Consider the following 24,501-nt stretch of genomic DNA (forward strand, 5'->3'; position numbering starts at 1 on the left):
AGTGCTGCAAACATAACATCTTGCAACTGTAAAACTGTACAGTTTGCAAACCAGAAGCAGGCAATGTTTGCTTTTCATGAACCTTGTTTCGCTTGGTTGCTACGTTGTATATGCTGTCTTCAAGGTTTATTAAGAGTGAATTTGCTTTCTATTCACTTGAGTGTCACAGGTGCATTAAAAGACAAATGCTGGTCTCTGGGCTGCAGTCTCAGCTGAGTTAGCTATCTTCAAGAAACAAGACAACTACATTCATGCCATTTGTACAGAGCTAAAGACAAAGCTGAGCCAGAGGTGGGATGAACTGTGGGTGATGGGAGCTGCCGCTGGCAGCGTACACAAACATGCCCTGCTAGGGAGGCTCATCCCAGCAGTCTAGCAGTCACGCCAATTCTGCAGATTGTTCTGTGTCATAGGCTCCTGCCTCGAATTGAGGCCTCTTACTATCTCCTGGTAGTGCATACTACTCATTTACCAGTTCTGAAGTATTTTAAGCTGTTAAAGAAAAAGCTCTGCTTCATCTATCAGATGTCTTATGATACTCCAGGACCATTTTTTGAGAAGAATGCATACCAACAAATGTGTTCAGTTACTTCTGTTACAGGGTGAGGTGTATTATTTGTACAATTACCTGCTCTGGAATATTATTTTGTTTATTGCTTTGCCTAACTGGTCATCTGAGTATTAAATTAAAAGGAGACTACAATTTTGATAGGAAACCCTCTTGCTATATAGCATGAAACATCAAAATGCAAAAAACTCTCAAGTTATCCTGATTTTTTGATTGCTCTTTGATTGAAATGAATGAAATTGAATGAGTGAATGAAAAGCAGTTACAATTTCTTGCTTTTGTGAAGATAGGGGGTTTTGCATTTCTAAGTGAAATCTGCATGTTCTTAAAATTTTTCAAAACATGGAATAATTTCCATTCATATGTTTCTAAAAATTCTTATTACAACAGCATCCAATTGTTGGAATGAAATTCTTGGCTCTATAGCATACTTGAAGTAATATTCTACATGTTACATGTTGAGGGAAAATTTTAAAATATTTCATGTTAAGTGGACATTGACAGATAAGCTTGAGTTGAAACTTCTGTGTATATGACAAAATTTGTTTCTTATATGGTGCAGGAAAAACTTTCGGTTGTGTTAAACATTCTTGACTGCTATTGTGGGTCAGGTATTCTACTAATAGGTAACTAAGGGATAGTAATAATCACTGTCCATTGTTTTGTTTCTTGAAAAGGAAACCACAATCTAAATGAGTTATTTTGCTTCTATTAATCTGAAGTGTTAGTATACACATGGACAATCCTTGCTTTCAAAAATGCATCTAGGAGTTTATTTAAAAGTTTAAGAAACAACAACAATGTCTTTTGTCTGGAAGGAGAATGCTTTTACTGATGGAAGTCAAAAGTGGTTTGATATTTCAGCAAGAAAGGGGGCTGTGGAAAACATTGTCCAACTAGACTGTCTCTTTGCTGTCAAAGCGTTCTTATTGCTTATACTGACAGTAGGTGAGAATGGCTAGAATTAGTAAATACAATGTTGCAAGTTTCTCCTATTAATATCTCACCTCTGTTTATCACCATAAAGCAATTTTTTGTCAAAACACTACAGTTACATTTTTGTCTGAGATCGCTGATGGAATGAGGCTTCAAATCTTTTCACCTGGACCTTAAAGAGATTGTCAAACCATATTACGCATACAGTACATTCATAATGGCATAAACCAAAATTTCTTGTTTGCATATGTCTCAAATACTAATTTGAATGTAGTAAATTCATGGTATGTGTATTTTTATATGCACAATATTCTCTTCTTCCTGTGTATTTTGGTACTGATACAATATCTTACAGCTGATAAAAAGCACTGTGCATTGTAAAAATTTTAAGACATGACACCTTTGAGGAACATACACCAAAATATTCTCTTGTATATTTTATTTTGTCCTTGTTTCTAAAGTAAAACAGATTTTTGATTTATCTGGTCTGTCTCAAACTTTTCTAAGTTCAACTCCTCTCTCTCTCAAACACTGTCTATTGCAGTGAAAGCCTTTTATAAAATAGAGAGATTGAAATCAGTCCTTTGTATGCATAAGTGTAGGTAATTATACTTTAAAGAGAACTTGCTTTGTACATTTTAATTTTTATAAAGAAACGAGCAGTTATCTCCCTGACACCTTATTAAATGTATAATTAACCTTATGATCCCTAGCTCACTTCTGAATGCTTGGCAGTATAATTGGAGAGGAATAGTGTTTCTCTTTTTCATTCTTTCGCAGTCCTAAAGCTCGTTTTTGTGGTATGTTGAAATATTAGTTTTAATTCTTTCCCCTTTTGTTTTAAACAAACTTCATACTTACGATTTTAAAAACAATGTTTACCAAAAAGGTGCATGAAATGAACTTGTCTCCTATGTTCAGCAGTGTTTTGGGGTTTTTTTTAAACTAATAGTCAATTATTTACTTGTAAACAGGTATATATTAGTATATTGTTTTAAACATCTGTGATTAGAAATTTTCAACTTAGTCGTTTTGTATATCACTAACCTACTCATGACTGCTACATTAATTATTTCTTTTTCTTTAGAGGTGTGCTGCATTAGTTGAGGAGAAGAGAGCTTTAGTGAGTTTTATGGCTAGATCAGCATCTAAACCTGGACAGGTATAATATTTTTCAATGTATATCATTGTATATGTAGCAAAATACTATTTCATTAACCTTTGTTGAAGTGTTTTGGATCTTGAAATTCACAGCTGACAGCTTTATCAGGTTTCTTGGGGAGGGAGGAGTTTAATTTGCAGAGCTGATTATGTTTAAAGGAATGGCTTACTTGATGGAGAATGATGGAGAGGAGGGTGTAGTTATATATTTTCTATTCTTTCAGTAATTTCCTGTGTTTTTGATGTTACAGTTATATCCCACAAACATTGTCCTTTAAATGTTTTACTGCACTATCCAGTTTGGTATCACAACATGAAAGTACTTATTTTGTTGGCTACATTGTATCAATACAAATGCAAGTTAAAACCTCAGCCTCTTTCCAATGATAAAATGCCTCAATGTTTACATTAAAAGACACATTCCATATTGCTTGTTATGGTGGTTTGGGCATGGATCTAGTTTGAGTATCTTGTTTAGATTCCTGGCTGTGTGCTCATTCCCTATAATTGAAATATCCTCATTTATGTGCCACAAACAAAAAAACAAAATAACAAAATAACAAAAAAACACCACACACACAACTCCCCCCACCCCCAAACACCATGACCAATAATAAAAAAACACCCACCTCACCCCCCAAAACAACAACAAAAAAGATCTGAAATAATTATTCTAACTTTGGACGTTTTATTTTGTTCTTTAAGATTTGTAGTTAATGCTCTTTTTGTCTGTGCGTTAAATTTCACAGGCAAAGAAGATTGAGACTCTTCTAGAACTGGTTCCTGAGCATCAGGATACGGAAATTGCATACCATTACCTCATGAGATGTTATGGTAATTTACTCTCCTTGGAATAGTTTTTTTTAGTAAGAACTCTGACCTTCAGAAAGGTCATGTAAACCCTTAGAAAGGGGAGTAGGATCTAGACTGTATAACTTGCTCTACAGTTGAAGCCACAAAGAGTTGGGGGGTTTCTGTGAGGTTTTTGTTGTAAGTCTGTTGGATCTGTGTACTATCCTAGCTGTTAGGTTGGAAAAGCAACCAACTGACCCAAGCCGTGAATCCTTTACAAAAGGAGCTGTATCAGATTAAAGGCTACTGCTACAATAGAGGCTAAGTAGGGGCTTCATGGAATAAAAAAGAATCCGTTCTAACCCATGGAGAGAAATATTGTAGAAATGAATGGCTTTTAAAATGAATCTAGCTTTTTTTTCCTGAAACATGTAGTAAGTATCTTGGTTCCTTTGATGTGGCTATTTCAAAGTCACAAGTGATAGTTCTGTCAGTAATGTGCAAGGACCTTATTGTTATTAATTCTTTATACCTGTTTTAATTTAGCCAAAGTTAATATTCCAGACACCTTCATTTGGATTTACCTAAATAGTTGAAGTGCTAATCAGTTCTCTTCATAGTTGAAGTCAGAGAGGAACAGCTCTAACAAATCAAGTTGCTTATTTAAATATGTCGATTTGCAACACTCACTCTTGAAAAACCAGGACATATAGCCCCTATGGCAACCCTTAGCTGGAAGCTTGTGTGCCTGTGCTGTAGTGTCCTTTGTCTTGTGTACTCTGGTATGGTCCTCCAGTTAAATACGCTTCATATGTGTATTACAAGCAAAAAGACAGAATGACAGAAGCTCTTGTGCTCCAGTCTTTCACAGAGGAGATAAATAAGAATAATTAAGTAGAACACTTCAAACCCAAATCCAAGGTATGGTGTTGAAGGAATACAAACTTTGCTGTATTTGAATCAACTTGTAGAAGTTCTCATGATGTAGTATCTAACTTAATAAATTCACTTGCTTAGTAATGTTCAAAACAGCAATTGCTACCAAAATCCTTTAGACCCATAGTTTCATTCACATACTTTCTAACATGTTTTTATAAAACCAAGAAACACCCTTTTGTCACCAGCACTGTACTTGCTGCTTTCCACTATCACTAGCCCTTGGTAAAAATTCCGTGAGTTAACTTTTTCAGTATCCTTTCCAACTACATCATAGTACAACAATTTCATAAAGAGATTGCAGAGAATCAATGTCTTGCTCTATTATACCTAAAACAGTGGATAGAGTGTATTCAACACGTGAAGCCACTCTGTATATGAACAAATGATTGCTGTAGTTTCATCAGGCAGAGACGCTGGCTTGTAGAAAGTTCTAGAGGAGATGTTCAGTACCAGCATGAAGAGATTTAAAAGCTGTTTGCAGGTTATTCAAGCATCTCACCTGTATGAGACATCGATTCCACTCCTGTATGAGGTAGAAGAGTACCCATCAGTTACTTGACCCACTTTACCGTATCAGCTTTGCATTTCCTACTCTTAGGACATTCAGGGGCATTTACTATATTCTGTCCCCACCATGTATAATATGTACAGACTTGTACACATGGACAGCAATTTAACTACATCTTCTCCTCATCCTATCTCTTCCATTTTTCATACTTTCTGCAGTGCTGAGTATGTTAGTTTCATTTGGTTGTTAAAATTACGATTAGCAAAACTGAAATTTAGAAGGCTGTGCTTAGGTTGTGTTCTAGCCAAGAGGGTTAGAAATAAGGTCTTTTTATTTAAAAGATTTTATTATTCTCATTTTACGGTTAGTAAGCTTTAAAGCAAGAATTCTCATTTTGCGCTGAGTCCAAACTTGTAGTATCATTTTCTGGAGAACAAATTATTCTCCTGTCAAGCCCATTGTTATTTTTAATTGGTTAGAAAGGGGAATGAAAGATAACAGAGTACTGTTACTACAGTCGGTTACTGTTGTTAGTTGTCAAAATAAATTGACAAATAAGATGTTAATTGTTTATGTGTTTAGAAATCATATAGTAGGATATAGATCGCAGCTGAAAGAAGTCTGATCGTATATCAGACATCCATGACTGAACAAATAAAGGGACATTTACTCCTTTCCTTGTCCTGCGATATGATCCACTGACAAGACTAGATTTCCTTCATCTGGTGAGATGCATAATGCTTTGCTGTATACCTTCTAGAACAAGGAAATGTAAAATCACATTTGCGTGGTCCATTAAACACAATCTAAGTATTAGCTTGGGGTTTTTTTGTTTCCCATATGGTAAATACTTCTATTTTAAAGAAATAGAAAGTTAACGATTTCTATTAGGCTTTCATTAAACCATCACTTCATGCAGTTTCTGCAGTAGCCTCCCACGTTCAAAAAGGAGCTCAGCCACTCGCCAGATGTGAGTGGGAAGCTTTTTCTCATGAGAAAGGGACACAAGCTATCCGTTCCTGCATAATTAAAGCTTCTTTTTCTTTAAGAACCATTGATTTGTAGCCCCTATGGTTGTGAAGATGGTGTTTCTAAATGTGAACGAGTAAGAACTTGAGACAGCTCTCATACTACAGGTGTTTGCGTTTTCCCAAGCAACAAAATTAATTTAGCTGGATATGATGGCTTGCTTGTTGCTCACAAGGTGCTAGAAACTGTTGTACTGCTCCTAGGACCCTGAGGACAACAGTGAAACTGTCAGGGGTCACTTTAATTTCATCCTGATGCTTCTCAAGCAAATGTCTGAGCAGTAGAAAAGTCTGTGGTTAAGTATGAGTCAATGTAGAAGGAGGAGTTTCTCCCTTCTCACTTCAAAGGAAGGAGAAATATCCTCCACTCTTCGACAGCTAGAAGTGAATAGTGCTTTAAATATATGAAGAATGGATTTATTAGAACCTGTTGCAGGGGATGATGCCTTTTATGGAATATCCAGCAAAATGCTATTTGTTACCTAAGCAGTCAAGGTTTGTAATAGGTAGTGGGTCAGCAAGAATTTTCTCCTGCTCAATAGCATGAACTGTTTTTTCCTGTGTGTTCTAAAATGAGCACCTGACCTTTGTTTTCTTTGTTCCTTTAGGTTATATTTTTGATGTAGCCAGCAGCTGTAACCATTAACAACACTCTGCCCGTAATTAAGGGAATTAAATTCTGTTCTAGAGTTCTCACATGCTGAATAGGAGTGGCTTTTGTTCTAGCTTTTGTTTTTATTTTTTATCATTTGCTTCAGAAAGAGGCATATGGCTGTGAATCTTACATCCTAGAGTGGTGTGTTCTCACTGTGAGGCTCCTACTCCTTTGTGGTTCCAGCACATTCTTGAAGGAATTGATCATCCAGCCTCAAGTAAAAAGGAAAGCTAGAATGGCTGTATATTCTGTTCTCTTATGTGAATTGTCGGTAAGACATGAAGAATACCCAGAATATTTGGAATATTGTATAAAATATTTAAAATATGTTTTGGAAAGTAGTAGAAATGCGTGACATCATGGAAGCAGGTGAAAAGAGGAACGCTTAACCACTGTGTGGTTTTTTGGTTCTTATTTTTTCCTTCAGAATTGGATGGGGATGTTGCTTCTGTAAAGGCTGTGTATGAGAAAACAAAAGAGAAGAATATACAGCTGCATGAGCTCTCTCTGAAATCTTTGGCAACTTTTCTGAGGAAAGTAGGAGAGCCTGTCCCTTTCACTGAACCCCCTGTGAGTATTTCCTAATTAAGAAATAGATCTGCAGAATCGTGTATGTTCAATGTTAATAAAACAAATCGCATGAATAATTACATAGGGATTAGATCTCTGCAGAGACTCCTCAAACGAGGTAACGTATGAAGTACCGAGTGCTGTAGGAGCTGTTGTAATCTTGCACTGGATTTGACTTGAGGAAATAAAACCTCTTGGGGCTTACAATATTTAAACTACCTGATCCTTATCAGGCACTTATCTACAGGTGTACCTTGATCAAATGTCCTTGGGGCATTAATCTAAGAAAATGAACTTTAAAAGTTTTATAGAATGTGTATTTCATTTAACAGCTAAAGGGTTTTAGTTTTCATTAATTACCTGTGTTATAACTAGTACAAGTTGCTGCTTTAGCAGGATGGGATTTTAGGACTGTAGGAATTATATTTCTGTTGCAGCTTTGCTTCTAGCTGCCTTGCCAACAGATCTATGCAGCTGTGCAAATATACTTTATTTGAGGGTGACAAGTGGCATGACGCTAAAACTGTCAAGACTGTAAATACTTCTTTCACATCATTCCTTTGACTTAATAGTCTACTAGTACTAATTTAGTGAAGCAGACTTTAAAGACTTATTAAATTTTCTCTCTCTAAGCAAACTCCTTATTGTCATTTTCTAGTTACTTTTTATATCGTAAAATAAGTGTTTTTCTGTAGTTCTGTAAAGACCTGATTAAATGCTGTTTCTCCATATTGCATCATGATAAATGTAGTTTCCTTTTCTCACTTTGCAAAGAATTGGAGAAAATTTTGGCATAAAATGTTTGGTTTAGCCTTTTAACAGCTGTGAAGTTTTTTCTGCAATAATTTATAATCTGAATTTTTATTTGGACTGTGTAAATTTAAAACCTAAAATGTCTGTTTCTTACATGTAGCTAGTGAAAATAAGAGTGTTTTTTCAAAGTCACTGAAATGATTCATTTTCTGTTTTCCCTGTTCAATTTTTCTCTCAGACAGCTTGGTCTTTAAAAGCATCTCAATTTTTTTGACACAATTGCAGATTGCAGTTAAGAAGTATTTTCGCTTTTAAAATGAAATTGATTATATTATTGCATTTTGTAATAGAAGCTTCATTATGCATTTTTGGCAAGGTTTTCCTTTTCCTTTTATTCTCTCTCTCTGGTATTTCTCTTAATTATACAGACTTCAATACAGATCTAGTTTTGTATGACAGAGAATAATAGATTTTGCTTTTGTCAGGACATAAGACTTTGTTCACAATTAGTAACTTTTGAGTTGAAACAATGTTGAACTTGTTTATTCCACTCTATTTATAGGAGACATTCAAGTTCTATGTGGAAGAATGGAGGAAAAGAAGATTGGAAGCATCATGAACAGACAGTCATTTATGCTTTAGTTGTTTATGAAATTGTTTAAATGTTACACTCAATAAAAATTTAAAAAAGCATGCTGTTGTGTGTAATTTTTAATATAAATCTATGCTTAAACAGCACTTTCCATAGCTGTAATTGATAGAAACATTCATTAATAGAAATGCTGTTAAAATTGCTAATGAAATATCAAGATGCAGCTTTCTAGGCTATTTCTGTTTTGATGTACAATCTGCTATAACCTGAACTGTATTTTGGCTCCTGCTGATTCACAAAATATATGTATATCAAGAAAGTTGCTAGAGGGGTATGTAACCATAACTTAAGCAAACTCTTATCCTTTGTTGTTCTTTGCCTGATCGATGTACTTTGGGGTGCAAGTTGAAGGGTAAAGAGCATCATCTTCAGGATTCATCTGTATCTACGCAGAAAATAAACACATCTTTTTTAGCTTTCTCCTAAATGTACTTCTCTTTTGTGTTAAGCATCTCGTCAGAGTGTTCAATATTATAGGTACCGACAAAATTTACACTAGCTTGTGTGTTGTAGTTTTATAGCGTCTTTAATTCATTCTCATAAGGGTTAGTCCAGTTAATTTTATGGATGCAAGAAATGCGTATCCATGAAAATGTGCCTTTTAAACAAAGCAGTGCCCATTATTTGCAGGGGTAGCAGTTGCTGGGAGACTGGTATACATGTGTTATTTTTATAAACGTGGGAGTAAACCTACTCTGATACGAAGTTTTACAGTCCAGAGTTGTGGGATCGTGAAAATAAGACACTTATGAATTACAAAGATGAGAGAATACACAGAAAATGCATCCATTGGCTCTGTGCACCTTGGTATAACAAATGGCATACGGTGCCTATGCAGTACCTCAGGCAGGTTTTAATGACATGAAAGCTCGTTTCTGTGTGTTTAATAACTTTGTTGATTGATCTTAACATTTTCAGTTAGTTACCTTGTATTTCTTAGGTTTTCCCACATAAGCAACACAGTGGTAATTAAAAATTCATGTGCCCACACAAGGTTTCGACAAAAATTCGGAAGACTTGTACAGTAATCTGAATGTGTCAAAGTTGGGAAGAAATTTGGACCTAATTTTTTCCAGTAAAATTTCCAATTCATTAGCTAGTATATTTATAAATACACAGAAAATTCCTGCTGTAATAAAAAAGAAGAGGTATAACTAATTGGGGGCTGAGGCAAGAGGTGAATTCTGTTTTCCAGACAAACTGCATGAATCCTAGCTGTCTGCTCCATTGCTTGTGTGGTTTTATGATGCCTTCGTTGCTCCACGAGCGTAGGCTTGACACCACACTGCACCTCCACGGCTCGTAGCAGTCTGGCACTCTTTGCTGCCTGGGTTGTCAGGTTCAGGCTTGACCGTTTGAAATTTTATTCATAGCCTAATGGTTGGGTGCCCCATCGGAACGCAAGCCTAGGCAGTCCTCAGTGTGTGTTGTTTCACAAAGGGAGGTGCTGCTTTTTTTCTAAAGCGACAGCTACATTAGATGTGTTTCAGTGTAATAGCGGCATCATTGAAGACTGTGTGAACCCTTTCTCTAGTGCCACAGCTCTTGCTTTTAGAGGTCATCTCCCGGATCTCGGTTTCACAGTGGTAGCTGTGTTCCAGGAAGCGGAGCCACATCCAAGCATAACTGGAGGCAATGGGCCTGTACACTTTCTGAGCTGAGCTGGCACGTGGGATAGGGAAGAGAATGAGTATTACTTGAAGGAAACACCAGGTCAGCACGGAGGAGGTTAAGGGCAGAACTGTAGATCTAAACTGCTGTTTTGACAAGGACCCTGTGGTCATGGACTGGGTGCAGCTGGCGGTCCGGTGCTGCATCCGTCCTCAGTCCGTGCTGTGATGCAGGCAGGTTGTGTCTGATGGCTGCCGCCTGCCAAGGCAGAAAAGAAACACGAGCACGTGCGTGGCTGCCGGTTGCTAGTGCCCATGCGTGAGGGCTGACCGGGCAGGATGAGTACTAGTTAGCACCTACATGGTTTTTTTTTCCTAACTTGCTTGACTTGAACAGAATGATGCCCTACAACTTAATAGTTGCAGTTGTGGACATGGGAAGTCAATTTGATAGTCTGTAACTGAGGAATATGAATAAAATTGGTTTTGGCTCTGGAATTGCATTTTGAGTGACGTCATGGAAAGGTATGGGCTGAACCAGCTGGCTGCTGAGCCGGTGAGAGGTCAGTGCGGCACTGAAGGAGCGTGAGACCAAACAGTACCAGGGTTTCCTGAGAGCAATGGGTGAAGGTGCACGCTGATCATTGGGATCACACTGCAGTGGCCCTGGCCCTGGCCCTTGGTGCCTTGTGACAGAGAGAGGAAGGCAGAGATTATTAAATCTCTGGGTATTATGGGCGAAAAAAATTATGGGCAAAGATTATGGGCTAAGGCTGCCTTTGTGTGAGAATATTTCCCATTTTCTGTTCCAGTAAATGTTCGGTGTACAATTAAGGAATGATTACACAGAGGAGTGCAGTCTCTCCTGTCTTTAAAATGTGGGACAGTGAGGGTTTTGTGCCACTCTGGGACACAGTCGTCTCAGTCTGAAACAAGGTTATGCTGGGAAGGTTTTGCAGAATCAGCACTTGTGTTGACTCTTCTAGAATACGCTTGAAATGATAATATTTTTTGTGCGTTGGTGTGCTGAGACTCAGCCATTTCAAGCATGAAGAAAAATGCGGTTTAGAAGGTTAGCGTTTCTTCACCAAATAAGTTGGTAGTTTCATTATTTTTTTCCTCATATTCAAAGAAAGAAACTGGTAAGGTGACAAAATGCAGAATGGCAGCCTTGCAGAGTTGTCGTGGTGATTCATTAGCCCGGACACCAAACGTACTCTGTCACACTGACCATAGCACTTATCCCTTTAAAGCAGAAAAGAATTATTCGCCACCGGCTAGTGGATGACTGGGATTGTGCGAGGTCCAGCCCAGGTGCGGTGCCTGTGAGATGGGAGTGTGCTTTTCCCGAGGCCTCTTGTGGGAAGCTGAGAGTGTGCTGACATGAAATGACCTGACACGTTGCTGTAAAAAGCAAATTGTGTGAGCGTGTGTGTGTTTGCATAATAGTGCTGCTTGATTGGGGTTGAGAGGACTGGAAAAAGCTTGCTGCTTGAATTGAGATGATTTAATCTCAGCCTGCACCACATTACGGACTCGCCTCTTTTCCCCTTGTCCCCTTGAGGTAGGGGCAGGAGGAGGGTGCTGCTTGGGTTTTGAGCTCAACATGGGAAAAGTTTCATTGTTAACCACCAGTGCAGTCATTTTGCAGCACGGTGGTTACACCCTGTAGTTCTATCCTTATCTACTAAAACAGTTCGTTCAACTCATTGTCTCCCAAGACCCTTTTCTGTAGCCAGAAAGTGGCTTGGTAGGTCAGGAGCTGCCTGTTTGGACTTTCTTAATACATACCCGCTGTTGAAAACAGAGTAGCTGAATGGATCTTGTCTTTGGCAGTGGCAGCTCAGGAGAGTTTTAATAGATTGCATGCCTGAGTCAGCAGGATTCCAGCTGCAGTTTACGGTAACGGGGGAGGATCGTAACGGTGAAGGTAGGATCACGAGTGCACGTGTTCTCAGCGAAATAATCTGGAAGTGTGTTCACTACCGTGTTTATTGCTTTCTCAAAGGTGTGATACTTCTGGACTCTCCAGGAACATGGCAGAGGAGGAAGAGACGGGAGTGGTGTTTGTGACCAGGACTTGTGCTGTTCAATGTGAGAAATCTCTCAGCATCTAGAAGGAATGTCCAGTTTCCTGCACCAGTTTGTTGTTGCTGTGAAGGTGACAAAAGCGAGCGTGTGAGAAAAAGCTGAGACTGTCATTGAATTTAGCCTTTTTTAGCGAAGATCTCTCTGTTTCTTAAAATTGTTCTCATAATTTCTGTGTGAAGTCAACTGCAAAAAGATAACTTCCTTTCCAGAATGGCTGCGGCTTCTGGTGGTTTGCCAGTACTTCTGTGAATCGGGAATCGGAGGAAACACAATATCCTTTTAAGTTAGTGGCTCCACCTGAGACTGTAGTGTAATCCAAGGGCATCTTTCTGCGTGTAAGCGTGCAGATCCTGAGCTACAGGAGCAAAGTTCTGGGTTTCCCATTAGGTATGAAAATACGAGCAGATGTGGAAGTTTGAGGTTTGAGTTTTCTCTACTGTCTCCTGTAATTAAGAAAATGAGATAATAGAAACTGTCTTAGGCAGTGCCTGCTACAGGCGGGGGCTCCACGTTGATCTACTTTTAGATAAAACCATTAATGCAAGGTTTGTCTCTGATACTCTTAAACCTCTATGTTACAATTGGCTAATGCTTCACAGTTTCTCATGTTTATTACCCTTGTAACACCGTGATAAAGCAGCGGTATCTATAGAATTGCTGTTGCCTCCACCAGTAGCTCCAGACCGCTTCGTAGAGCTGTGTTTCTCGTAGTGACTTCCCTCGGCTGTAAGCGCCCATGAGCTCGAGGTTCAGCAAGCAACGAAGCTCGGTGTTTCCCAGTGAAAGCGATGAGTCTTGAAAACTAGCAGCAAATTTAGTTCTTGGTTTTGCCAGTAGATTGCACCTGCTGTTCTTCACATAGTCCGTGAGACCAGGGCAAGTCTGAAAAGTGGAGTTATGGGAAGAGCTTTATGGGAAGAGTTGTAGACAGTGATGGTGAATCTTTAGGGGAGGGGAAGACGGTGGACTTTTAGACAGAAAACAGTTTGGGCTGGAGGGAAAGCACGGAAGTGTGGACAGGAAGAGATTGGCCTGGCCAGTCTCCTTTGAGGGTGTCGAAAAAGGCTCTGAAAGGCTGTTTTGCTGGGTGCTGGGTTTTTACTTATGGGAGAGGGGCTATGAAGAGTGGTTGTCAAAATACAGGATCGCTGCAAAGGAACTCTGAAGGGATTGAAAGTACTGGGATAATACCTAGGTGGGAAGGATGAGGGTTGGTATTGTGGGTGGCAATAAGAAGACAAAGCTAGCAGCTTCAGCCTGATGCCTTGTGCCTGGTTGGACTTGGACTGAAGGACCATGAGGGGAAGGAGCAGCCCTCAGCTCGCTGGCAGTCGGGGTCAGTGACACACCACCGTGGATCTTTGCTTTTTCTCATGGCTCCCACTGTCTCCTCCTCAACCACTTCTCCTTGACGTTCACTGGCGAGGAAAGCAGTGGCAGCAGCACGGGCTGCTAAGGGTGAGTTACCTGCTAAGCCCAGCTCAAGGAAGGAGGAGGCTTTGAAGGACTGATCGGAGCTGCTGAGCCAAGCCTGGTCCTCTTATGCCTTTCCACCGCGGGGAGCCACAACGGTGCTAGTCCTGTATTACAGCTGGGTAACTGAAGGAATGGGTGCATCGTCATGTGCCAAAAATCCCAAAGGAAGTTTGTTCCAGCAGCAGCCTCCTAATCCTCACATTTGGCAAATTCGAAAGCAGCTGTAGGAACAAGTGTGTTATATGGTGTAATTTAGGGTGGTTCTAAAGATGAGTCTGAATACGGGACAGCGTTTAGCATTGGGGCTGTTAGGATTTCTTTGCATGTTCTGATGTGGAAGTTGGAGCCAGAGGTGAGGCTCCAACCAAAGCAACTGTGTTAAGTTGCTGAGCTCATTACCTAGCCATACTCTGAAAAACTCTCGGCTGAAACCAAAAATTAAATCAGGCAGTTGCCCTTGTTGTTTGCAGCGTTCCCTGGGATTTCCCTCTGATCAGTGTAGCTAGTAGCTTGAATGGCTCAGGTGTGACGGTCAGCTCAACTGTAAATCTTGATCATCTCTAGTAGTTGTCCATCTTTAGCGCCCTCGGAACCCTTTCTAAATAAAAATACACTCTAAAAATTGGACGCAGGATAGAAAGCGTATGCTCATTGGAAAATCCGTTAGGAGCTATATATCCATAGACTTTGCTTAAACAAGGTTTTTGCTTTCCTTCATGATTCTGTTGACTCAGCCTGTATTTCAAACATTAATGTTCAGAGTGAGAGAGCTGGTAATATCACGTATCGCACCTGGTTAACTGTTAACTGTTCAGCTTTCCAGGGAGGAGGAGAAAATCCTGATCAAATGCAATAGCTGAAAATAAATACATATGTAATGTTAAAATAATTTTTTTAAAGAACCCTTCAGTTTTCCATCTTTTTTTATAGTTCTAATGACAACCGTATTTTTCATCATCTATAGCACATATAAAATATTGTGCTGCAATTGTTTTTATAGTCAGGAATACAATTTCTACATTTTAGTGTCTTTCTCACTGACATAAATAACGTTATAAATTTGTCTAAATTCAGCAAGTAAAAACAAGGTTCAAAACTATGTTTTATACCACTAGCTGCAGGGGGCATAAAATTACGGTAATTTGTGGCTTTACTATTGTCAGTCATGTTACAAGAGTTTTTTCCAGTGGAAATCTATCACGTGTCTGGCACCGAACATACTACAAAGCTGCAAGGCTTTTTTCTAATACAAAAGCACTGAGAAATTCCCTATGAAGTGTATAAAGCAAAATATTCATTCACCTTTCTTTTGCCTTGCTTGTAGAAGGGACAAACCTGAAGTAAGCGCGTCCCAAGCGTTTGACAGTGGTGAGCTCCGCTGTAATAGGACACCGTGCTTTTCTAGGCGACAGTAATACTTGGATAAAATGCTTTTTTTACATGATTACTAGGAGTAACTGGTAGGAGTTGTGGGTGCGGGAGAAGGCCGAGAAGCAGGTTCAGCGTGCGATGCCAACGGCCAGAGCCACTGTGCGTGGAATTGCTGCAGGAGTGATGGGAGCGTGCAGCTTTTTGACTTCCTTGCTGGTCTGAAATGCCCCTGCGGCTCCGTGGAGGGCGGCAGCTCATGCCTGTATTGCTAGGAATTACAAGCCAAAAAGTTTATTAAGTGATTGTATTCAGGGGATGCTAAAAGGATGCTAAAGGGCAGAAAAACGTTGCTGGTGCTCTGCCTTTTCTCAGCAGAGCTCCGAGTCCCTTGGGGTGATGGCTACCACAGGTTTGACCTCTGACTTTCCCACCTGGAAATCTGACGACCGCCTGGTGTAAGGTAACATCCTGCGGCTGGAGGCAGCTCATCAGGGCAGCACATGTCCTCTTTTCCGAAGTTTTCAGTTTGTGCAGCACATCTTCTTGTTGCCTGGTTTGGAACTCCGTTTTCTGGCTTTGTGCCTTCCTACGATCAGTTGAAGCGCTGCCGCAAGGTCATTAACTATGTTTAACTGAGTGTAGTAGAAGATTTGGGTGTTTGTTGGAAAGCAGTCATTAAGATAATACGCGGTTCTTTTAGGGCACTCTTCTAGGCATTGTGACTTGCATCGTGAGTAGGAAGACGTTTACTTGCATCAGGGAGGAGCTAATGGTGGAGGCTGGACTGGCATAGCAGGGGGGCTACTTTTTTATTTTTCTTCTGACTTTCTCAGTGAAACGTGAAGTCTTTCGTATTTTAAAGAAGTTTATTGTTGTTTTCTAAACTTTTCCCCCAACCCCCAGTAAATGAACGTGAGCAAAGGTACTGTCTTGAAGAATGATGACGTGAACTAGTACGGTTGTATCGTCGCAAGGCTCTGTACATTTTGTTTTTGACTATTTGTGAATGTTCATAGATTTCCAATTGCCATGCAATTGCTTGAGAATTCTGTACTGAAGTAGTAGATGACTGTCTGGTGGGCTAATTTGCTTGTGTACAAAATCGAAATTATTTTTGAGGCAAGTGGCAATATTTGTTTACTCACCATATGGGTTCTGGCCAGCACTTTAACATTTATGCCTCTAAACCTACTTGTTAAATGTGAAAAATTAAGGTGAGGCACCAACAGTACTGGGATATACTAGGAATCTTAGCAAAATCTGATGAGATGCTTCAAAAGGAGCAAAATATCCAAATGTGGTGTTGATGGGAGATGCTGGTTCTGGAGCCGTGATGTGAAGGTTGAGGGGGTCTGTTAAGTTGCAGTTTTGTAGCACCGGAAGCATTAAAAGTATCAAATCATGACCATGAAAGCAAAATAATGCCAAAAAATTTGCAATTCAGAATAACCATAAGTTTGATTAAATGACAAAATAAACATCAACAAACAGTTTTATAACTAATTATATAATATAAATTGGCAACAGCACTTTTATAAATTGTGGATCTGGATTGCTTTTTAAATATTCCCTGAAAAATAATTGTGAGCTATCATAGGCATTACAATTGTGTGTGTGTGTATATACGTATGTACGTAATCTCTTCATGCAGATACCTCTACGTATACATATTAAAATGAACAGATGTGCATTATATATATATGTATCTCTCTATGCGCTTTTTAAAGCTCGTCAGTTCTTTAAAGGGTTAAGGAGTTTTAAAACTACCTCAACCCACTGCTTAAACACTGTTGTCTTAATTAATAGCTGCTAACATATGAAGGGCTTGTCTTGGCTCTTGGAGTATAAAAAAAAAAAGCAGCAGCATGTCACAGAGCTGCATGTACACTGTTTCTTGTCTACTGCCATTAAAATTAATGACTGTGGCTAAAACCTGAGAGGATTGTTATTTCTGGTACAAGTGGGCATACCAACACCTGTAATTTCTTACCAGTAGAGTCTCCTTGAGTAGCATATTGTCTGTGGCTTTTTTGGGTTTTAAAGGAATTTCGGGGAGGGGGGGGGTATTAAAAAGGGATGGCTATTGATACTTGTTACTGACTTAGCATTTCTGAATGCACTTTGCAGTGAACAAACAGAGGATGAAACTTTCAACAGCTACTTATTAATTTAGCTTATCCAGAGTGAAAACTACTCCTTTCCAAACGACGAGTTAAAAGTGTTTTGGAGGACTGCCACTACCCACTTGCCGATGTGCAAAGCAGTGTCTCTATAATCCATTTCCCAATGCTAAAAAAGTTTGTCCCTTTTGCCAAGTGGAGAGACTGGCGTAAACTTGGAGTGGAGGTTGGGGAAGAACTTCCCACCTCTCCCTATGCTAAATATTTGAAGTAAAGAAGACAAATTTTTCTTATCTGTTTCATTACAGGTAAGACAACACCTCACAGAGGTGGTGTAACAAGACGCGGTTCTGTTGTCCACACACTGCTTTACTTTTATAGTATCCATGTCACCAACGCAGATTTTTATTTCTTTTTAAATTCTGTATTTGGTAAATTTTCCTTACAAATTATCATTGTTGCTTGTATTTGAGGTTCCTGTTCCCAAATTTGATGTGTGTGCCGACTGAAGGGCCCTAGCCTGTTGCTGCTAGGTCATGCGCCGGCTCCGCAGCCAACTAAACCTGGCGCCAGTTCACAACCAGTTTTGCGCTGTCTTGTCGCCCGCGGCAGCAGGGACCGTGACTTCCAGTTGAGGACATCCTTCCCGAACCTGCCCAGGGAGGCTACAGGAGAGCAAAGACACTAGTGGGTGAATCCTCGGGACAGCAGCGTTGTCGGACCGGTGGGCAGCGCTCGGGTCTGTAACGAACGGCACGTTGTCCTGTGTGGAACTAAACGCTGAGTTAGTTTCAACAGCTTATTCTTTGTGTTGCGGCTGTTGGGGACTGCTGTAACTTCGGTTATCCTGATACCCGGAGTGCAGGCAGGAGGGCGCATCCGAGCCGCTGCTGACATGGGGGAGTCTCGGGAAAAGGAAGGGCTACTCTGAAACTTGGAAAGCAAAGCTGTGCTGCAATTCAATTATGACATTGAGCCTTGGTTGGAACTCGCGGGAAGATTTCTGTTCCCTCACTAACCACTCGTTTTTGCAGCAGCAGCTCCACTGTGGAAGTGTGAAGCCTTTCCCGCGCACAACTAACACAAAGCAGGACACGGACGTAGAGGCCAAAGCGTACAGTGTGATCCTTGTGAGCCGAGAGGTGCATAATTCCCCCGAAACTTGTACTATTTTTCAGCTCCTGGTAGTGCGAGTGGGGCCGGTTGTGTGTCATCCACCCACTCTTCCCTGTGTTCTTCTCCGTACACGGCCCCACGGCGTGCTATTGTTAGGCAGGAACGCTAATTGCTGGTATTTCAAGGCTCCTCTCTTCTTATTGCTAAAGCCTGTAACAATAATCACAGCCTATATTCCCCATCTCTAGGCATCAAGGAAACAAGATATGATCATAGGCAGTGTGCTAATGTAATTGTAGTATATAGAATATGAGCTTTTTCTATGTAAACACAGGCCTGGCCACATCCTATGATAGCTCTTCCTACACTCCATACGATGGCTGTTCCTAGGCTCACCGCTCAAGTCCCCATTATGTATACATCTACCCTTGTCATAACACCACCTCTGAAACACTCACACCGCTTGGTCCTGCTGCATAATGTTAAGAGGGTGGAATTTTAAATTGAAAAAGGCTGTTTAAGTAATGTCAACAGCCTGACTAATTTCACAAAAGGAAGGAAATTCAAAGTTAAGGCTATGGTATATTCTTATCTAGATGCCTGAAGATTTCTGTGCATGACAATATGCCCCTAAAATTCAGAGCTGTCCCTTATGTCTTTAATTTCTCCCATTGTCTCTCTCCTTTTTTTTATTAGACATCAAAGTGAATTCACAACAGAGAGTCAGCCTAGAATTTAATCCTCTAAATACCTTGAAAATAGAGGTTTAGACTAGAAGTACCAATATATACCCTTAAAACTTCAGTGTAATATAAAAGAGATTCTAATCACAACAGATCATTACAAAGAAGAGTAAACCACTTTAAAAAAAAAAGTGTCTTAAATATAATAAAAAGGAATAATTAAGAATCAAACAGGAAGCTGCTATTCTGACAATTTAATGATGCTGAATTGAACTGAAAGAATTGGCTTTGCCATTGAAAATCTGATCACTTCAAAATGGCACTAGGATCAGATCAAGTGCTTTTTTTTGAAATCAAATGCAGTAGAATCAGAAAGAAATGGTAGAATTCACCTTAGAAAAACCTTGGAGTGTTTTGAATTCTTACTGCTGCCTGGGGCTGAAGCTGTTATTTTATCAGACCTGCTTAACATCTTTAGATTGGGATCTTCCTGGGAATTTATTACCATGTGGAATCCGTGGAAAGTATTGTGGCAGCCGTAATTGCCAAATAGAATAATAAAATATTGATGTTCTTCCATTCTTTTAAAAAAAAAAAAAAAAAAAGAGAGGGTGGTTTTACATAACAGTATCTGGGCATTATAGCTGATTACACTTGGAGTTTTCCACTGTGTTTAACATGTAAATGAAAGTAGAGTAGATGATGTGCTTTGGGTCTCTGTATATAAGCACAGAGATATGCACCAAAACATTTAAAATCAAGCAAGCTAATCTTATAAAATGCTCACAACAACTGTACACCTGGGTTGCATGTGCACGTACCATGATTGTGTGTGAATTACAGCCATTTACTTACTGCAACTTGTTTTCTGAGCATTTGTGTCTTCTGGCTGAGCATCACTAGGTGCACAGTTACAAGCGTTTTATAAATCGCGCCATTAGATTTTTAATTACTGGAGGGGCAGGTTGGCATTTTCTACCTGAGAATCTTAGGAACCAAACTTGGGAAATTGCTGCGATTTGTATTGCCGTGGAGAAAGATGTGATTAATAACAATCAACTGGTACGTATTTACACTGTAGAAAAAAATCCAAGAAGGTGAGATAAAATGATCTGTTACAAGAAATGATCTGTACGGTGAGAAAATACCCACCTTGGGCATCAACAGCATCTAACTGGAACACAAAGGCAAAGCCTTAAAACACATAAGCAAGTAGAAAACAGGTAAGCAGGTAGAAACAATACAGGCTCGTTACCAGTTGTGTTTTCCATCCTTGCATATTCTCCTGAAGCGTCAGTGAAAACTTCTGTGTTGCTTTCCCCTGCGCTGTTCTTACGAGTGCTGAATGTTATGCGTGCTACAGAAAGTAGTGTTTTGGGTGTGCTGATCCCGCTTCCCCCTGCGCTCCCTGAACTAAGTATGTGATCGCTGTACGTCCAAACATCACGGACTAAACCACCAGCTGTTACAAAGTCAGACGCGTCCTTTTAAATCGCTGGCCCGTAACTCAGAATATTTCAAGCTGTGAGGAACTCATAAGCATCTTGTGGCCTACAAAATCCTATGTAAACGAACACCACCCCCTCCCCAAACTCCCCCCCCCCCCCCCCCCCCGCCCCGAAGCCAGGCGTTCGTCTCAGGGCCGGTGGCGGAGCCCCGCCTGCCTCCCGGTGCTGGAGTTCTGCTGCCATCCTGTGGCCGGCCGGGCTGGCGTCCCCCCTGCGCCGCCGCCGAGCGCGCCCCGAAGGAGCCCGTGGCCTTCCCCCGGCTTCTGGCGAGGGACGCTGTAACCTGCTGCCGGCGCTGCCTGCTCTGCCGTTACCAGTCTTGGTTTGATTTCTGCTTGATGAACCTCAGAGATAAGTAGTATAAAAGCAGGAAAGCGCAAGCGATGCCAGCGAGGACGAGGTAGCTTACGTAGAGAGGGTGGGAGTCCAGGTCCAGAGCCCGAGTGACCTGTAACCGCAGACAAGGCAAAATTGGGATGGGGCACGCAATTTTCTTGTTGGATCTGTGAAGCCCGTTTTACGTGTGAGATTCCCTGGCCCCCGCCCCCTTTTCCCGTGGCTGCCAGCTGGATGTAACTTTCAGAGAGGTTTGACGGCTGGTTACAGCTACGCTATGTCCGGCGGCTGCGGTATTTCAGAGGAACGCGGTTCAGCTTCTGAACAATCCCAGCAAGCACGTAGCTGGGGCTGATGTAGAAAATAATAATTGCCCTTTTTTTTTTTTTTTTTCTTTTTTCTTTTCCACTAAAAGGCATAAAAGGAGTGACTGCTGTAGGGGCAAATTTAAAATGTACCAAGTGTAACGCGACTTCACATATTGATTTAGTGTTTGCCAAATTTGAGGTCTACAACATCTACTTAAATATGATGGGCATATGAATATATAAATAGTGTTCTAATCAGCTGCCAAATGTTTGTAATGATTTTTATTAGTGACTTACAAGTTTCCCTGGTATTTGAAAAGTAACATTGCCAACGGTCATTTCATATGTGAGGTCAGTGAACTGAATTTGCATCATGCCTTGAAAATTCCATCTGGGAAAAGAGATTTTAGAAAACCAAAATGGAACTGGAAAAAAAATGGCAGAAAGAAATAAATTATATAAATTAAATGTAAGCATATACAAAACTTACTTGAGATCTCAAACTGCTGTGTTGCTGCCAAATACAGCAGGATTGTCTAATACCTTGACAACCAGAGGCTGCAAGCGTATAACGGTTATTATTGGACAAAATAGCAGGTATACTTTATATTATTATGTGGAGATGGAAAATTAGGAGAGAGCTAATATCCATAGCCATCAAATTCCCACTGTCAACTAAGTCTCACTGGAGCTCAATCTTAATCTACTGCATGTAATTCTTTGTACTGAAAAATTTAGTGACCATGTAACAGTCCAGCCTTTCACTAGTGCTTTTTTGGCCAAAGTTATTGTCACCTCATTTTTCAGATGGAGAAACTAATGTAAAATGAATGACCTGACTTCACTGTCGCCACCCAAGAAGGTAATTGCAAAGGTGGCCATAAAGCTGAGTTTTCTGGCACAGGACTCACTCAGCTTCACAACCACCAGGCACTGATGAAAACCATCAATGATTCGGTTCAGAGAGATGGTGGGAGCTTTGCCTTACCTGTCCAGAGGTTTTCCAGGCTTATCACAAAACCACCACTCAGGTAGAACGATGTGAAAAGGGCGTTGCCGAAGAAGGCAGAGAGCTGTAACGTCGGCAGCAGTGCCGCCACCCAAAGGGCCATCGCGCGGGCACTGTATACAGTCAGCCATACCAAGAGGAAGTTCAGCAGGAAATGTTCTGGTTCAGGAATGAGGTTTGCCAGCCAGTAGATGGGAACCCCATAAATTATAACAAAAGCGCAGTGCTCAGGGAGCTCCCCTAAAACCTGTTCAGGAAGGGAAAAAAAAAAGAATAAGTTGAATGACAATTACAAAACTCATCTGAGATGCACCTTAATGTACTTATGGACTGTTTATAAAATAAACTGCAGGAAATAATCCCTTAGAATCCAGTTGCTTCCCTGGTAGGTGTTGTCCGTGATGTGCGAAAAACAATCCACAAAAGAAATTGAAGTTCTTATTAATTTTTTCTCCAGTTGTGTCAATTTCTATAACTAATTGTTACATTGAGAAGGTTCTTGTCACAGATTAGATGTCTTGTTTTGCTACAGTTTTGTCAGCTTCTAAGAATTTAAGACGCTTGCCCTGAGAACTGTTGCACTTGATAACAGTAATACTGTTACTGACTCATCAAAACTCTTACGTTTTGTCCAAATTCGGTTCAACCTAGCGTAAGATCAAATTTGAAATTAATTTGGTTGTTGGTCACTTCCCCACTTTGTCCCAAAGGCAATCCAGTTGGTAACCACTTAACTCATTTTAAGACAAAAGCTTGTTTAAGATTTTCTCAAATATCTGAAGGTATGTATAGAGAGTATTATGATTATTTCTTCCAAAGAGGGTTGCTACTACCCTCTAATACTAAGGTTGTAACAAATTACATTGATTTCTCTATGAATAATGTGCAATCTTTGTGACACAATGCAAAGAATATTTTTCTCTGGCAACCACTAATAAGCATTTAAAATCTTGTGCAGAAATGGAAACCTAAATTACAGATGCCATGGCAGGCAGAACTCATCTAACAGTGGCAACATCACAAAGAAGGGATTATTCTAAACCCTTGTGAAAAAGAGAATTTTTTTTTTTTAATTTCTAATTTATTTCCAGAAACTCTGGCTCTTTATGCACTTAATACAGTTGTTTGTCTCTGACCCATGCAGGCCCAAAGAACTACTGGAAATGTCACAGCATTTTGTCATTTGTTTTACCTTTACTTTAGCATTTAATATTAATATTTTGTTCAAGACATGTAATCGAACTTCGAAAGATGCTTCAGCTGATGAAATATGCAGGTATGTAAAATTGTCTGAACTTCCAAAATTAAGTTGGAGAATTCTCAAATTTTGTCCAAACAACCCAATCTTTCACAACGGTCAAAGATTCTTCTTTGTCTTTTCTGGGGTAGGATCTCAGCCATGACTTACCGACAACAGATCTAAAGTAATGTGAGGTTTCATCTGTTAATTCCAAGGAAGTAAGAATGATAGCCCTTGCTGGCAGACACAGAAGAACAAAGTCTGATCTGAATGTGATCGTTTATACAACAAGGCTTTAGCTTATTAGTGTTTTTTAATGTTAAAGCCAGCTGTGTGTTATTTCCTGGAGACAAAACCAGTTACCTTAGCAAAGAAGTATGGGCTAACAGAGTACATTCCATCTTCCAAGTCATGATAAAGCATAGCTCTTTCTGAATGACCTGCAGGGTAGAAACAAACAGGTTGGTTTCATCCTAGGGTTTCATTAATAAGTGTAATTTTTTTCATTGATTTGGGAATTTTCTGATTTTGATTGTTCATAACATTTACAAGAAAACTGACACTTACATTTGGCAATAACATCCAAAATGACTGTGAATGGGATTAGTGCACCTGTCATGTACAACAGTGCTGTTGTGTCACGAATAGAGAGTCTGGTTTTGTCATGGCCATAGTACAAAAATCCAATTAATAATGACATGAGAAGGGCCTCAAATCCATGGATTAATAACGTTGAAAGGTCTCTGAAGTTATTGGAGACTTGACGACTAGGAAAACAGCAACATTGACCATAAGGTATTGTACTTAGAAATGCCAGTTATTTTCAGATATATTGCTCAAACGCTCTGCTAAGATCAATTTGTGGAACTTTTTGACTTTAAGCAGGACTGAAGTCGCGCTGCCTGGATTTTTAAAGGTTTTTACGTAATCAAAGCTATTGAGTGTCTGTAGCCACCTAGTATTTTGGGTGTGAAATGCTGAAAGTTTGAAGGAAGGCAATGGGGGTGGGACGGTCTGATTTCAGAGATGTGGAAGCGATTTCTCCAGTTATAGAAGCCTCTCTGTTAAGGA

General features: G+C 40.0%; 2 protein-coding genes across 2 annotated transcripts in view; one reads left to right on the forward strand and one right to left on the reverse strand.

Moving 5' to 3' along the window:
* LRPPRC (leucine rich pentatricopeptide repeat containing) overlaps positions 1-8,529 on the forward strand; it is a gene marked incomplete at both ends in the record, with an annotated part of 92,912 nt that extends 84,383 nt beyond the window's left edge. The window contains 4 exons of the mRNA XM_081998503.1: positions 2,592-2,666; positions 3,415-3,499; positions 7,015-7,157; positions 8,473-8,529. Coding sequence (XP_081854629.1) covers positions 2,592-2,666; positions 3,415-3,499; positions 7,015-7,157; positions 8,473-8,529 — 360 coding nt within the window. The remainder of the gene's footprint in view (positions 1-2,591; positions 2,667-3,414; positions 3,500-7,014; positions 7,158-8,472) is intronic.
* Positions 8,530-20,792: 12,263 nt separating this feature from the next.
* The window catches only part of DYNC2LI1 (dynein cytoplasmic 2 light intermediate chain 1), a gene marked incomplete at its 5' end in the record, with an annotated part of 55,023 nt that continues 51,314 nt past the window's right edge, over positions 20,793-24,501 (reverse strand). The window contains 5 exons of the mRNA XM_081998593.1: positions 20,793-20,985; positions 21,479-21,606; positions 22,170-22,437; positions 23,794-23,870; positions 23,998-24,197. Coding sequence (XP_081854719.1) covers positions 20,848-20,985; positions 21,479-21,606; positions 22,170-22,437; positions 23,794-23,870; positions 23,998-24,197 — 811 coding nt within the window. The 3' untranslated portion in view covers positions 20,793-20,847. The remainder of the gene's footprint in view (positions 20,986-21,478; positions 21,607-22,169; positions 22,438-23,793; positions 23,871-23,997; positions 24,198-24,501) is intronic.

Source organism: Phaethon aethereus (assembly GCF_964289735.1).
Source record: "Phaethon aethereus genome assembly, chromosome: 3".
NCBI lineage: Eukaryota > Metazoa > Chordata > Aves > Phaethontiformes > Phaethontidae > Phaethon > Phaethon aethereus.